At 36.7% G+C, this 12,349-nt stretch overlaps 1 protein-coding gene across 1 annotated transcript in view; it reads left to right on the forward strand.

The window, feature by feature from the left end:
* LOC113237618 (hemocytin) overlaps positions 1-12,349 on the forward strand; it is a 175,900-nt gene that overhangs the window by 105,847 nt on the left and 57,704 nt on the right. The window contains exons 59-64 of the mRNA XM_026474216.1: positions 623-752; positions 2,703-2,789; positions 3,491-3,653; positions 4,202-4,312; positions 10,975-11,190; positions 12,241-12,338. Of these exons, the coding sequence (XP_026330001.1) occupies positions 623-752; positions 2,703-2,789; positions 3,491-3,653; positions 4,202-4,312; positions 10,975-11,190; positions 12,241-12,338 (805 nt within the window). The remainder of the gene's footprint in view (positions 1-622; positions 753-2,702; positions 2,790-3,490; positions 3,654-4,201; positions 4,313-10,974; positions 11,191-12,240; positions 12,339-12,349) is intronic.

Consider the following 12,349-nt stretch of genomic DNA (forward strand, 5'->3'; position numbering starts at 1 on the left):
TAACACTTTGTAAGAAATTTTCAAAAAGGTTTTGTTTCTAATTTGACAGTATTAGTTTGTGTTTAAAAAAACAGAAAGAATAATAAAAAGATTTTATCTACACACATATCTTAAACTCTCTATAATGTGTTCAAAAACCGCAAATTACGACCAGCATAAAGGTAAACTGTTTTGTTCGAACAAATTTCTTATCTGTGAAAATGTTATTATTGCTATTGGCTAAATTAAAAAAGACAGTAATATTTTTGGATTCTATGAGTCTCTTCAGGCACTTGTAAGATATCTGTTTAGATCAAACCTTATCTCTCCGGTAATTATTAATACGAGAGAGTTACTATTCAAATGTAGATTGAAGGGTTTTTCAGTAGTGTTCGCCTGGATTCCCAGTCACTCGGGAATTTTGGGCAACGAGCACACTGACAAACTCGTCAATGATGCTATCATCTGCGGGGACATGGCTCATTACAAGATTTATAACCATGACCTGGTGACACTTCCCAAGATATTTCTTAGAAATAATTGGACTGTGGCATGGACGGAGAGCTAGAGCAGATATAGAGTAGACTCCCAGTATTGAAAGTCTTAAAATCTGTAACAAAACAACGTGTTCTAATGGAAACAGTGAAGCGCCATTCGTTTACAACAAATGCGTCGACTGCGAGCTGTCATGCGATAACTACGAGGAAATGGCCGCCAACTCAAAAGCTTGTAGTCGACCGCTGAAAGAAGGATGCTTCTGTCCACCTGGCAAGGCAAGTTAAACTAATAAAACTAACCCTTTTTCAAATTTTTTTCCACATCTAACCGACGTTTTTCAGCCTGGGATGCAAAATGGTCTCTAGACCTTCTTATTATTTCCCTTTTTTATTCAATTCTAGTCTGTCTCTTTACGCTTTGTCTTAAAGGTCGCCTTACTTTCCCCTCTTCTGCACTCTGCCGTCCCCTTCGCTCCTCTCATACTCTCATACTAAACATGCCCAAGCCCATCTCATACCTCTAAACTTTTATTCCAACTCTTTTATCGTTTCTGCCATCTAACTGCTGAATTCTCTCCCTGAATCGATTCGATGATCCCCTTCTCTTGATTCCTTCAAACAACGTGTGTCAAGAATCACATCCTCAACTCCTAACTTTGTTCTTTGTTTCATTTAGTTTCTTTCTTTGATTTGTTTCCTAGAAGTATTTATACTTGATTTTTCTTTTTCCCTTAAAAGTATATAAGTATTTATTATTATTTATTTATTTATTGTTATATATTAATGTTATATTGTTATATTTATATAATGTTATAATGTTATATATACATATTATACATTTCGGGGAGTAATCTTTTTCTTTTTCTAACCTTGGATTTGCGTTCAAAATAAGTCGTTTTCAGCTTACGCGTTTATTATTGTCAGATACTGTTGTAAAGGCTATGTCCAAATAGTATTTCCCTAGTATACCTAACAAGACAAGTAGTGTAACTCCTTATTAAACGTGATGTTGTGCCTGGTACGGACACACGCACTCGCATAATCTCGCGGTGCACTCGCGTTGTACAGCTCGGGTCGGACGCGCCAGTCATTATAGAATTGAAACGTCCACTCGGTGTTTAAAAAATTACATCAAGTAGTAAACGTGTACATTTTTGTGTATAAACACAAGAAACCATAAGGTTGGCTATTTCATAATAATACCACAGTTAATATATACTAGTACAGATACCTAATCTCATACAAAGATATGTCGTACTCGTAACTTTATTCGGACGCTTATTACTAGATGGTACCATATAAATTGTATGTGATTGTAATAATATTCGGAAAGACCAACAGATAGCAGTTATTATTAGATTTTTGTCAAGGTTTTTCTCTTGTTCAGGCGCTGATTACACATCCAATAACATATAATAAAATCGCAGAGAAGCTAAGTCTGTACTTTTAATATTTTAAAGTAAAAGTTTGGGCTAAAACGTTACTTAGTTTCGAGAATTAACAAAAATGCCATCTATACAATTTGTTGCAAACTAACCAATTAAAAAGTACATCATTGAGAAACCTTCGATATCTTTTCAACGACATTTTACTGTTGTCACCAATTTTCATAATTGTAAATGAATAATAATTGGCCTTTCCTAAAATGATGTTTAAATGGTTTTACATTAAATTTATATTGAATTGATATTCAATTATTTTTTGTGAAATTACTTCACTACACACTTACATTTCTTTCTTATATTTTATACTTCTTATTTAATGTGCTATACGTTCAATTGTATATTTTATTCAAGTGTCGCCATCTACAGTATGAAATATGTACTAAAGTTAATTTGTATGAATTGATACCCCACGAACACATTTTTTTTATTTATTATGCTTACAACCTGTAAGTAGGTACGACTAAAATGACAATATGACAACCGAGGGAGGTGCCCGCATTGACGCGCTGAACAGGTGGGAGTTGGACTACTTCTCTTCTTTTATACTGTGCCTGTGTATCTAATGGTCGTATTCCAGAACTCTACTCAATGCTAAAGTCAGGACTTGAGTATGATTTAAAGCACTGAAAATCATACTCAAGTCCTTGCCATTATGGTCGTATTTCCAGTGCTTGAAATCATACTCAAGTCTGCTTAAGTCCTGACTTGAGCATTGAGTAGAGTTCTGGAATACGACCCTCAAAGTTTTTAAATACATTATACTGTGTTAATTTTTGTACAGGTTCGATTGAACAACACTTGCATTGAGCCTACGAAATGTTTCCCTTGCGATGCGGATAAAGAACACTTTGCTGGCGACGAATGGAAGGTAAATACATTATTGCTGTTAGATTATAGCAGTGTACGTGTTTTTTTTTTATATTCTAAGACGTCATCTATGCAATATGTACAGGGTTATACAGTGTCCTTTCAATAATTGAAGTCCGGATTTCCTCATCCAATACGTCACAGTCAACACTTTTAAAATATAAACAATCAAATTATTTTTTTCAGTTTTACTATAGTGCCCTACTTATCAATGACAGGTATATAGAAGGCGGTATAGTAAAACAGAAAAGTTTAATTTGCTTCCAATAGAAGAGCCGATAAGCCGAGCGGTCTATTTTACTTTATAGTATTTTAAAAGTAACCAATGTATTCCTGATGAAAAAAGACACGGATTAACGTTATAGGATTTCGTTACATTATCAATATTTTTAAATTCGACTGTATTTTTTGTTTGTAATGTTTATTACGCGAAAACTCCGGCCTTTTTTTGTGAACCGATTTTGATGAATTTTTTTTATTGGAAAGAGGTTACCCTAGTATTGGTCCCATTTAAGTTTGAAGTAAACATTCCACCGCTAAGGGTGGTAAACTAGTGAATGAATCCGGTTTTGCGCACTTTCCAGTAACCGATTGCAATACAACTTGGCAAATAGATGTAATTCCGCGAACTTTTGGGGTCGGTTTTCTAGTACTATGTACTGAGATTATTAATATCAATCTAATTTTTAAAATGCAAAACAGAAAGACGCCTGTACAACATGCAAATGTAGCAAAGTCTCTGGAGGCAACACTACCCAGATATCGTGTACCACACAAGTATGCGCCACTACCGTCTGCGCGGAGAACGAAGATCTTCACACCAAGCCTATTAAACCGGGAGATTGCTGTCCGCAATACTTGTGTGGTGAGTATATATAACTAATATCTACATTAGTAATTTGAAGCCTTTGTCTAGGGTAATTGTCGGCAAACACAGTGATCAGGGCCAAATGTACGACTACAACCATGTACGACGATTGAAATTTCTGAGCCAAACGCAGAGGGTTTTTTTAAGTGGGTCAGTACCTATGGGAAAATCCGAAACCAACCATTAAGTAATTTTGTCAAAACAATTTTGCCGTAGTAATTTTTTTGACCCAGAGTCAGTTGTCCATAAAAATTAATCAAATTGATAAAAATTTTGTTTATTGCTGATCGACTCAGTTTCATGTACAGATCATTCCATTGTATGCGACGAAAAAAATCCGAACAGCCGAAGTTGGTCAAATTGAATAATATGATTTTTCATACAATTCAATAACATTTTATTAAACTTCCGGGGATCGAACCCGAAACCTGAGAGATGACGACACCATGGAAACCGGTGTGCAAGCCACTTAAACCTATCGTCAAAGCTTAGCATTTGTAACAATTACTGAAGATCCGCATTGACGAATTTATTTATTGTTCTAGTGCCGAAATCCATACAGAAAAACTGCGTAGAACCGAAGAAGATGGAGTGCAGCTTTGGCCAAGTCCTGAAACAGAAGACCAACTCTATTGGTTGCACAGAATATGCTTGTGGTAAATCTTCGTATTATCAAGTAACATTGTGTATAAGAACAATCTCTATAGAACCATTCGTCATCAACCCGTTTGTACTTCCCACTGCTGGGCACGCCAAGTCAGGTCTCCTCTCAGGCTAGGGTTTAGGCCAGTCCGCCACGCTGGCCCAAGGTGGGTTGAGGACTTCACACGTTTTCCGAGGGTTGTGAACCATCTCATTACGATGTTTTCCTTCACCGAGAAGATCATGGTAAATTTCAAATTAAATTTTGGACATCGATTCCGAGAAACTCAGAGGTACGAAGTACCGAACCCAGATTCGAATGAGAAGGGTATGCCAAACCGTTAGGCTCCCATGGCTTTTGAATAGAACCTTTATTGTAATTAAATCTATTTGTTCTGATTCTCTTAGTTTCTTCTACTGTTGAGTAAATTTCCGAAAAATTTCAAATAGGTAGTGGATATTATATAAAGTTTCTGGAAAATTGGAAAAATATAATTTCTGTAATAATAATAATAATAACGCATACACTCAACATAGCCCCGCACTAGGAAAACCCTGAGTCGCGGGTGCCATGGACACACATATAGACAACCTACAAATTACACCCAAACTCACGAGAGCAGTAAATGTAAGCCATACAAATATTCGCACCTGGGACCTCTGTGTGGCAGTCCGGCTTGGTAACCGTTCGGCCACAGAGGTAGTTAAGTTCGAAGGCTCATATTATATTCTACTTTTAGTTATGTCTTTTGAAATTTAGTGTGAATTATAAAATAAAATTGCATAGCTAAAGAAACGCGAGAATAAATCGAGATTTAAAATGATTAGACAACAGCGAAAAAGAAGAATCATAGATAAAAAAAACTTTATAATGGCTCCATCGTTTTCGTTCAGTATCTTCAACTTTTGATACGTATCAACTGTCAAATGTGGAAAAATATTCGCAAAATTATTTACTTTTCTGAAAAATGTGAATTTTTAAAAATGGAAATTTTTCCATGGCCCAACACTAGTTTCTTCAAAATGTCTAATTCCGAAATATATAGTTCTTGAAGTGTTGTTCAGTTCCCTGAAAATTCGATGACCAAACAAAACATTTAAGTTTCCCAAATTATCAATAAAAATTAATATCCCAGAATCTTCACTTATCTCTGGAGTGACAATTCCAGAATCAATGAGTTTAAAGACTTCAACAAATAAGCAAATCTATTTTAATACCTACTCCACTAGTTTGTGTGAATCAGGAAAAACACGTGAACCCATCGGGAAAGTAGACGAGTGGTGAAAGTAGACCGATTGTACCGAAGGGGCTATTATCTAATACAAACATCGAACAACAAACAAAAATCCTTCCATTCGACTTCACTCAAAACAACACGACTACAGTAGGGCAAGCAAGACAGGACGTGACTTGCGCAAGAGTGACATAAACCGGGAGATACTGCTATTCTCGCATTGATTACAAACTCGCTCGCTCCGGATCTTTATATTGGGTTTAAACGGTTTTGTTGTACCAGCACTACCTGTGAGAATCTTATCGTTCCGAGTCAGGGCTCAAAAAAGAGTACAATGATGAAACAATGACTTGCAGAAAAATTGTAAAAAAAAATTTTCCCGCCACAAACGTCAATAAAGTCGGTATTACAGGTGATACGGGTTCAACGCATAATAAAAAGGGCTAAATTTACTTTGTATATATTTTAATCAAAATTTTATATGTACTTCTAACTAAATTATGCTTAATTTTTTCTTTACTTGCTTTTTAAAGATTAACATTGCAATATAAGAATATTTTACATTCCGAGTATTTTGCAAAAGTTAGTTAAATGTATCCACTCAGACGACTTTTAGACCCACAGAACAATAAATACAGAAGAAGTGGTTAGCTAACTAACCACTCTGATGGATGTCTGACGCTTGCCAACTATAGGTTTCAAAAGACCTATCTGAGCTCAGTTCGCCATTTTCGCTTTGTATGGTATGGTTGTGTCATCCTTTCGTGCAAATTCTCCAAAATTCTAAAAAAATGCCTTATTGTGTTCTTTTAGAGTGCAAAAATGATAGCCGGACCAAAAATATTACCCGTGGTGGTATTTTATATCATCGTAACGTCTTATTTTACAAGAAACGAAAGTAAATCTTATGCCCTTGCAATATGGTCGCTTCTTGTTTGGAGAACGAAATTAATAACTCTATTTCGTCGTGGTTCACAAATTAACCGCTAGATAGTAGCACAGTGATAGAGATTTCAATATAATATCAAAACGTCTTAACTTGTAATAATAGGTATTGATAATAGATATTGAACTTTCAACAATATGCCAAGAGGGTAAAGTTTAAATTATATTAACAATCCAGAATTTGCGACCTACGACCACGTTTTGTAGTGTTTCAAATTAAGAATATGTGAGTTTTGGCGCTTCCATAGTTTTTTTCTTCAGTGTTTAGACCGATTTGTTTGAGTACCTTTAATAATAATAATAATAATAATAAATTTCTTTATTTCCTCCACAAAATTTAGATATAACCAACGAACAAATTTGATCTTATGAAATAGCAATTTGTGGAGACTGGTGCCTAAACTAGGATACCCTGTGTTTTAGGTCACCAGGCCTCCACCTCCAGTAGATATGTGGCCAACATGGGTATAATAAAGTGAGAATACAGAATTTAAACAAATTTAAAATTAACTTGAAACCAATAAAACAGCCATAAAATGATGTAAACAAAAAAAATTAAAATAAAAACAATGATAAGCATGCATTGAAGTGTGTGTGTGTGTGTGTGTGTGTGTGTGTGTGTGTGTGTGTGTGTGTATGTGTGTGTGTGTGTGTGTGGTGTGTGTGTGTGTGTTTGTGTATCTGTGTATGTGTGTGTGTGTGTGTGTGGGTGTGGGTGTGGGTGTGTGTGTGTGTGTGTGTGTGTGTGTGAGTGAGTGAGTGAGTGAGTGTGTGTATGAATATAAGTGTGCATAGTGAGGCTCAGGAAATAATACTTAAAAGATTTTCGGTTTCATTTCATTTTCGACAGCCAATCAATTATCAATTTTTTGCACTTATACATATTTAGAGGATAAATTTTATTTATTGCATTGCACTTATTGTACAAGTACGGGCCCAAAAAGATAAAAAATCTGTTTACAAATTTGGATTTAGTTTGAGTGCGGGGGCATACTATGTCATGTCTTCTTTTGTTTTTTGGTAAAGTCGGAGTTATAGGTCAACATAGAATGTTTCTTCAGAATGGTTTGGAGGACGAACAACTGACGCACCGTTAGAACTTTAAAATGTTTATAAAGCTCAAACGTAGGGAACTGGTAAGGACGAAATGTGGCAACTTTTAATAGTGCACGTTGTGCCACTTCTAATTTTTTCATGGTAGTTCTATGTGCACCACCCCATGTGGTGATACAGTATATTAAAATTGACTGGCACAACGCGTAATATACCATTTTTAAGATTGTAGGGTCAGCAATATGTCTTAGGGTTTTAAAAACAAACATTAATTTTCTAATGCGAGTAGATAACAGTTTAATATGAGATTTAAAATTCAGGTTCTGATCAAGAGTCAAGCCTAGATATTTAATGGTAGGAACATTTTCAAGACAGGGACATGTGCAGCCAGCAATAGGATAGGACGGACATACATGAGCAGTAAGATTGAAGTTATGTTGCATAGTATTACTAATACAAAACAACATGTACTTTGTTTTCTCCGCATTTAACGTCAAGAGATTATGCCCTAACCAGTCTTGTACTGTATTGAGGCCTTTCTGAGCATATAGAAACACTTCCTGTAAAGATTCAGCTTCAAAAATAAGGGCAGTGTCATCGGCGAAAGACACTATTTTACCATTGTTGAGTTGTAAATTACACATATCATTAATGAAAACCAGGAAGAGAGAGGGACCCAAAATACTCCCTTGTGGTACGCCGTAGTGTAAAGGAAGTTCAGTACTACAAATATTATCAATTTGAACATACTGACTACGGTTGGCTAGGTAACTTTGGAAAAGACCAAGTTGCAATCCTCTTACACCCATTCGTTCTAATTTTTCCAATAGCATAGGAATCGAGACTGTGTCGAAAGCCTTGGCGAGATCAAGAAATATCGACAAACATTTTCTACCACCATCCAAGTTAGTAATTATAAAATCAGTAAGGTCATGGACAGCATCAGCGGTAGATTTGTTTGCCCGAAAGCCATATTGTCTAGGTGAGAGGAGATTGTTACCCTCAAGGTATTTCATCAATCTAATATTCACGATGCGTTCCATGATTTTTGATAAACTGGGCAGTATAGAAATCGGACGGTAATTTGAAATATGATCTCGACTTCCTGCCTTAAATATAGGTTTTATAATTGCTCTTTTAAAAGCATTTGGAAAAATACCCGTAGATAAGCTCAATTTACAAATATGTGTAATAGCAGGTACTAAAATGGTCTTATACTGTTTGATGATCTTGGAAGAGATGCCGTCCCAACCCATTGTACATTTATTTTTTAAAGACATTATTATTTTTTCAACTTCAACCTCATCAGTGTTAAACATTACAAAAGACTGGGGTACGGATGAGGAACTGGAACTACAAATATTGCGGCTGATATTATTATGTTTTATTTTTTCCGCTAAAGTTTTGCCAATATTCGCGAAGTATTCATTTACTCTATTAACAGGTATAGAGGGAACATTATCTATCGAACTGCTGGCCGAGTCTTTCGATTTAATCATATTAGTATTTGATTTTATAATTTGCCACAGTTTTCTACCATTAGAACAGGCTTCCTGTATTTCCTTTCTTTGATACTCACGTTTAACCTTTTTTAAGACGTCATTGCAGAAATTACGGTATCTACGGTAAGTAATTTGAAGGATGTGATCGTTAGGACACTGCTTAAGTTTTTTGTGCATCTTATCTCGGTTTCGAACACATCGCAACAATCCTATAGTAATCCATGGCTTGATGGTTCTAGTACGCCGGGACACACGTAACAGTTTTGTATTAGAAACCAGGGCCTTAGTTAAGAGATTCACTAATAGATTTGCTGCGGCATTGGGATCATCAGATAACAGGATTGGATTAAAATCTATCGAATTCATGGAGCCTTCCAACCTGACGTAATCAATTTTAGTAATAGTATTGGATGTACTGTTGGGTTGTTTCATGTCGATACAAAGCATTATAGCATCATGATCTGTGATACAGGAGTGCAAGACAAAGGCACTGTTTGCTTTCTTAGTCCTTAAAATAAAATGATCCAAGCAACTAGATCCCCTAGTCGGCAGGGTATAAGAAGGCAACATTCCATGCATAGCCAGTAAATTCAAATATTCATCAGAGTAGCCATCAGTAGTGTCGGGTGCAATGTCGATATTAATGTCTCCCACAACAATAATATTAGGGAAGTGTGTGAGTGATTGTAAAACAGTGTTAAGGGACCTCAGAAAATCGGGGACGTTATGTTTGAAACAATGTGGACGATATATAGCAATTATAGCTGTATGGGAGGAGAGTTTTATTACAAGACAATTGGTTTCCGGAAACACGGGCTCTAAAACAGAATACGAGATTGAGTTTTTAATGTAAACAGCAACCCCATCGTTTTGATTATAATCATCGGTAGTATGATGAACGTCGTAGTTACGTAAGTACGGCACATTATTTTGACCACGTAAAAGCCAGCATTCAGTTAAAATGACAAAATCGATATCCAATTTAATTCGCGATATTAAAGTCATTAACCCATCAAAGTTTCGCGACAAACTACGAATGTTTTGGCAAAGCAGTTTAGTTTGTTTATGTGGCTGGATTACAAATGAGGATACTTCTTCGGCAAGACAAGCCCTGGGGTCAGATATTTCAAAATGGTCAATAACCTTTGACGTACGAACGATTCACCTTTGACGTATATAGTGTAGATGTTGAGCTTCTCTCAACCTCTTAGCAACATGGGGAACAGGTTGCGCCAACCTACGCGTCATGGCGTCAATAAAAAATAATTAACGATAGTATCATAGGTGATACCGGTTGCCTCAGGAGGATAAGAAAGTTTCTTCACTAAGCCAGGTAATTTTAATAGCTATCAGGAGATTGACAGAGTCCAGTCTGATCGAAGGAATTTTTCTTTGTACTTATTCGATCTTTGTATCAATTATAATAATAAGAGATACAACCAGGCAGTCTAAATATTACACCAAGAACTCGCTCTGAAGCACGTACTCGTGCAACAGAGCGAGTATATATTACAAGTATTCACCAGAGCCAATACTCGAAGATGACCGTATCAAAATCTATTGGGATCGATCAATTGTCACAGACAGGAACGCCGGAAGTATCTCGACCTGGCGCACTAGATCACCGACATGTGGGATGTGACCTCCACTGAAATAATCCCAATTGTTTTATCCGCAAATGGGTTAATTCCAGTCAGCCTAACAGCTTGAGGCGGTTAGACTTCTGTGGCGTGTCGCTTCCACCACAAATGCTGGAAGCGACATGCCAGAAGGCTGTTTTGCTCGGTACTGTATCAATGTTTGCCGGTTTTTGAACCCAATTCCTGACGACTGTACCTCCCGCCTGAAACCGCTCCCATTTTAAAATTCAAAAATCTTTTAGGTCTTGGGAGATGCGAGATTCTAAAATAAATAATAATAGTAAATCTGTTTAATTCTCAGAATGCAAGCCCCCGAGCGAATGCGAACCAATCCCGGGCCAGGACGAAGTGGAAATTCTCGATCCAGGGCTAGAAAGGGTGATCGATGATAGCGGATGTTGCCCACGCGTCATCGTCGAATGCCACAAGGACAAGTGCCCGAAGGCAATTGAGTGTCCGCAATTCCATACACGGCTGACTAAAGCGAACGACGCTTGTTGCCCCAAATATGACTGCGGTAAGTGTACTGTGAACTCTATTTAGTTTCTTTCCATCTTCATAGTTTGTCAAGTAAATTTTATTCTATAAAAACAGGCATGAAAAAAAGATTCATATAGGATCCATTTTTTCTTTTTTTTATAATATCAAGCGACGAACAAGTCGTGCGTCTGATGATAAACTACACGCCTGTACATAACATAACACTTGCAGTGCCACTCAGCTCTTTAAATCGCAAAGACGTAAGTTGACAAGTCCCATGTGCCTGCAATTTCACCAACACGCATACCCTTCAAAACCGGAACAGAGTAATGCTGACATTATTGCCTGGCGGCAGAAATTGATAAGGTGGCAGTACTTCTCTGGACGAACTCATTCACAAAGAGCTATACTGGTAATAAAACAACATACAACTTGGACGCAAAGTGGTACCTCAAGTACTACGACATATTTTTTAATAAAAAAGTACAAAACATCAAGCGCGAGCGCGTGCGCCCATACCATATAGACACGCCGCGGTCCCGACCCGACCCGACCCGACCTGCACCCGACCCGCACCCGACCCGCATATTTATATATTTTTTATTAGGGCAAAGTTTTCATTTTTTTAACCGACTTCAAAAAAAGAGGAGGTTCTCAATTCGACTGTTTGTTTCTTTTTTTTCGTATGTATGTTACGCGATAACTCCGGTGTTTGTGAACTAATTTTCATAATTATTTTTTAGTTGGAAAGAGTTTCCTCCATAGTGGCCTATTTAATTTTGAAGAACATCATCCGCCTCTAAGGATTCATTTTTATAAATAGCGCCTATTTATTATAAGGAGCAATTATTGATTTTGCTATTCTCCAATTCAAGGCGTTTTCTCTCTCAATATACTTTAAGTAGTGAGAACCTATTTTTATTATCTCCTGTGTCATTTCCCGTATAGTGACGAACTAAGGGATGAATCCGGGTTTGCGCACTTTCCGATAACCGATTTCAATAAAACTTGGTAATTATATGTAATTCCACGTACTTTTGAGGTCGGTTTTTTTAGTACTCTGTACTGAGATTATTGTTTTTCACAGAGGTACCCAAGGACAAATGCATAGTGCAATTGGAATGGGAAGCAGCCCCGAAAGGTGGAGAGAGGCCGCGTGATGTGCGTGAAATTTTACTCAAAGATGTAAGTAGAAA

This window comes from Hyposmocoma kahamanoa, unplaced genomic scaffold, assembly GCF_003589595.1.
Source record: "Hyposmocoma kahamanoa isolate Upper Pololo Valley unplaced genomic scaffold, ASM358959v1 93, whole genome shotgun sequence".
NCBI classification, from domain to species: domain Eukaryota; kingdom Metazoa; phylum Arthropoda; class Insecta; order Lepidoptera; family Cosmopterigidae; genus Hyposmocoma; species Hyposmocoma kahamanoa.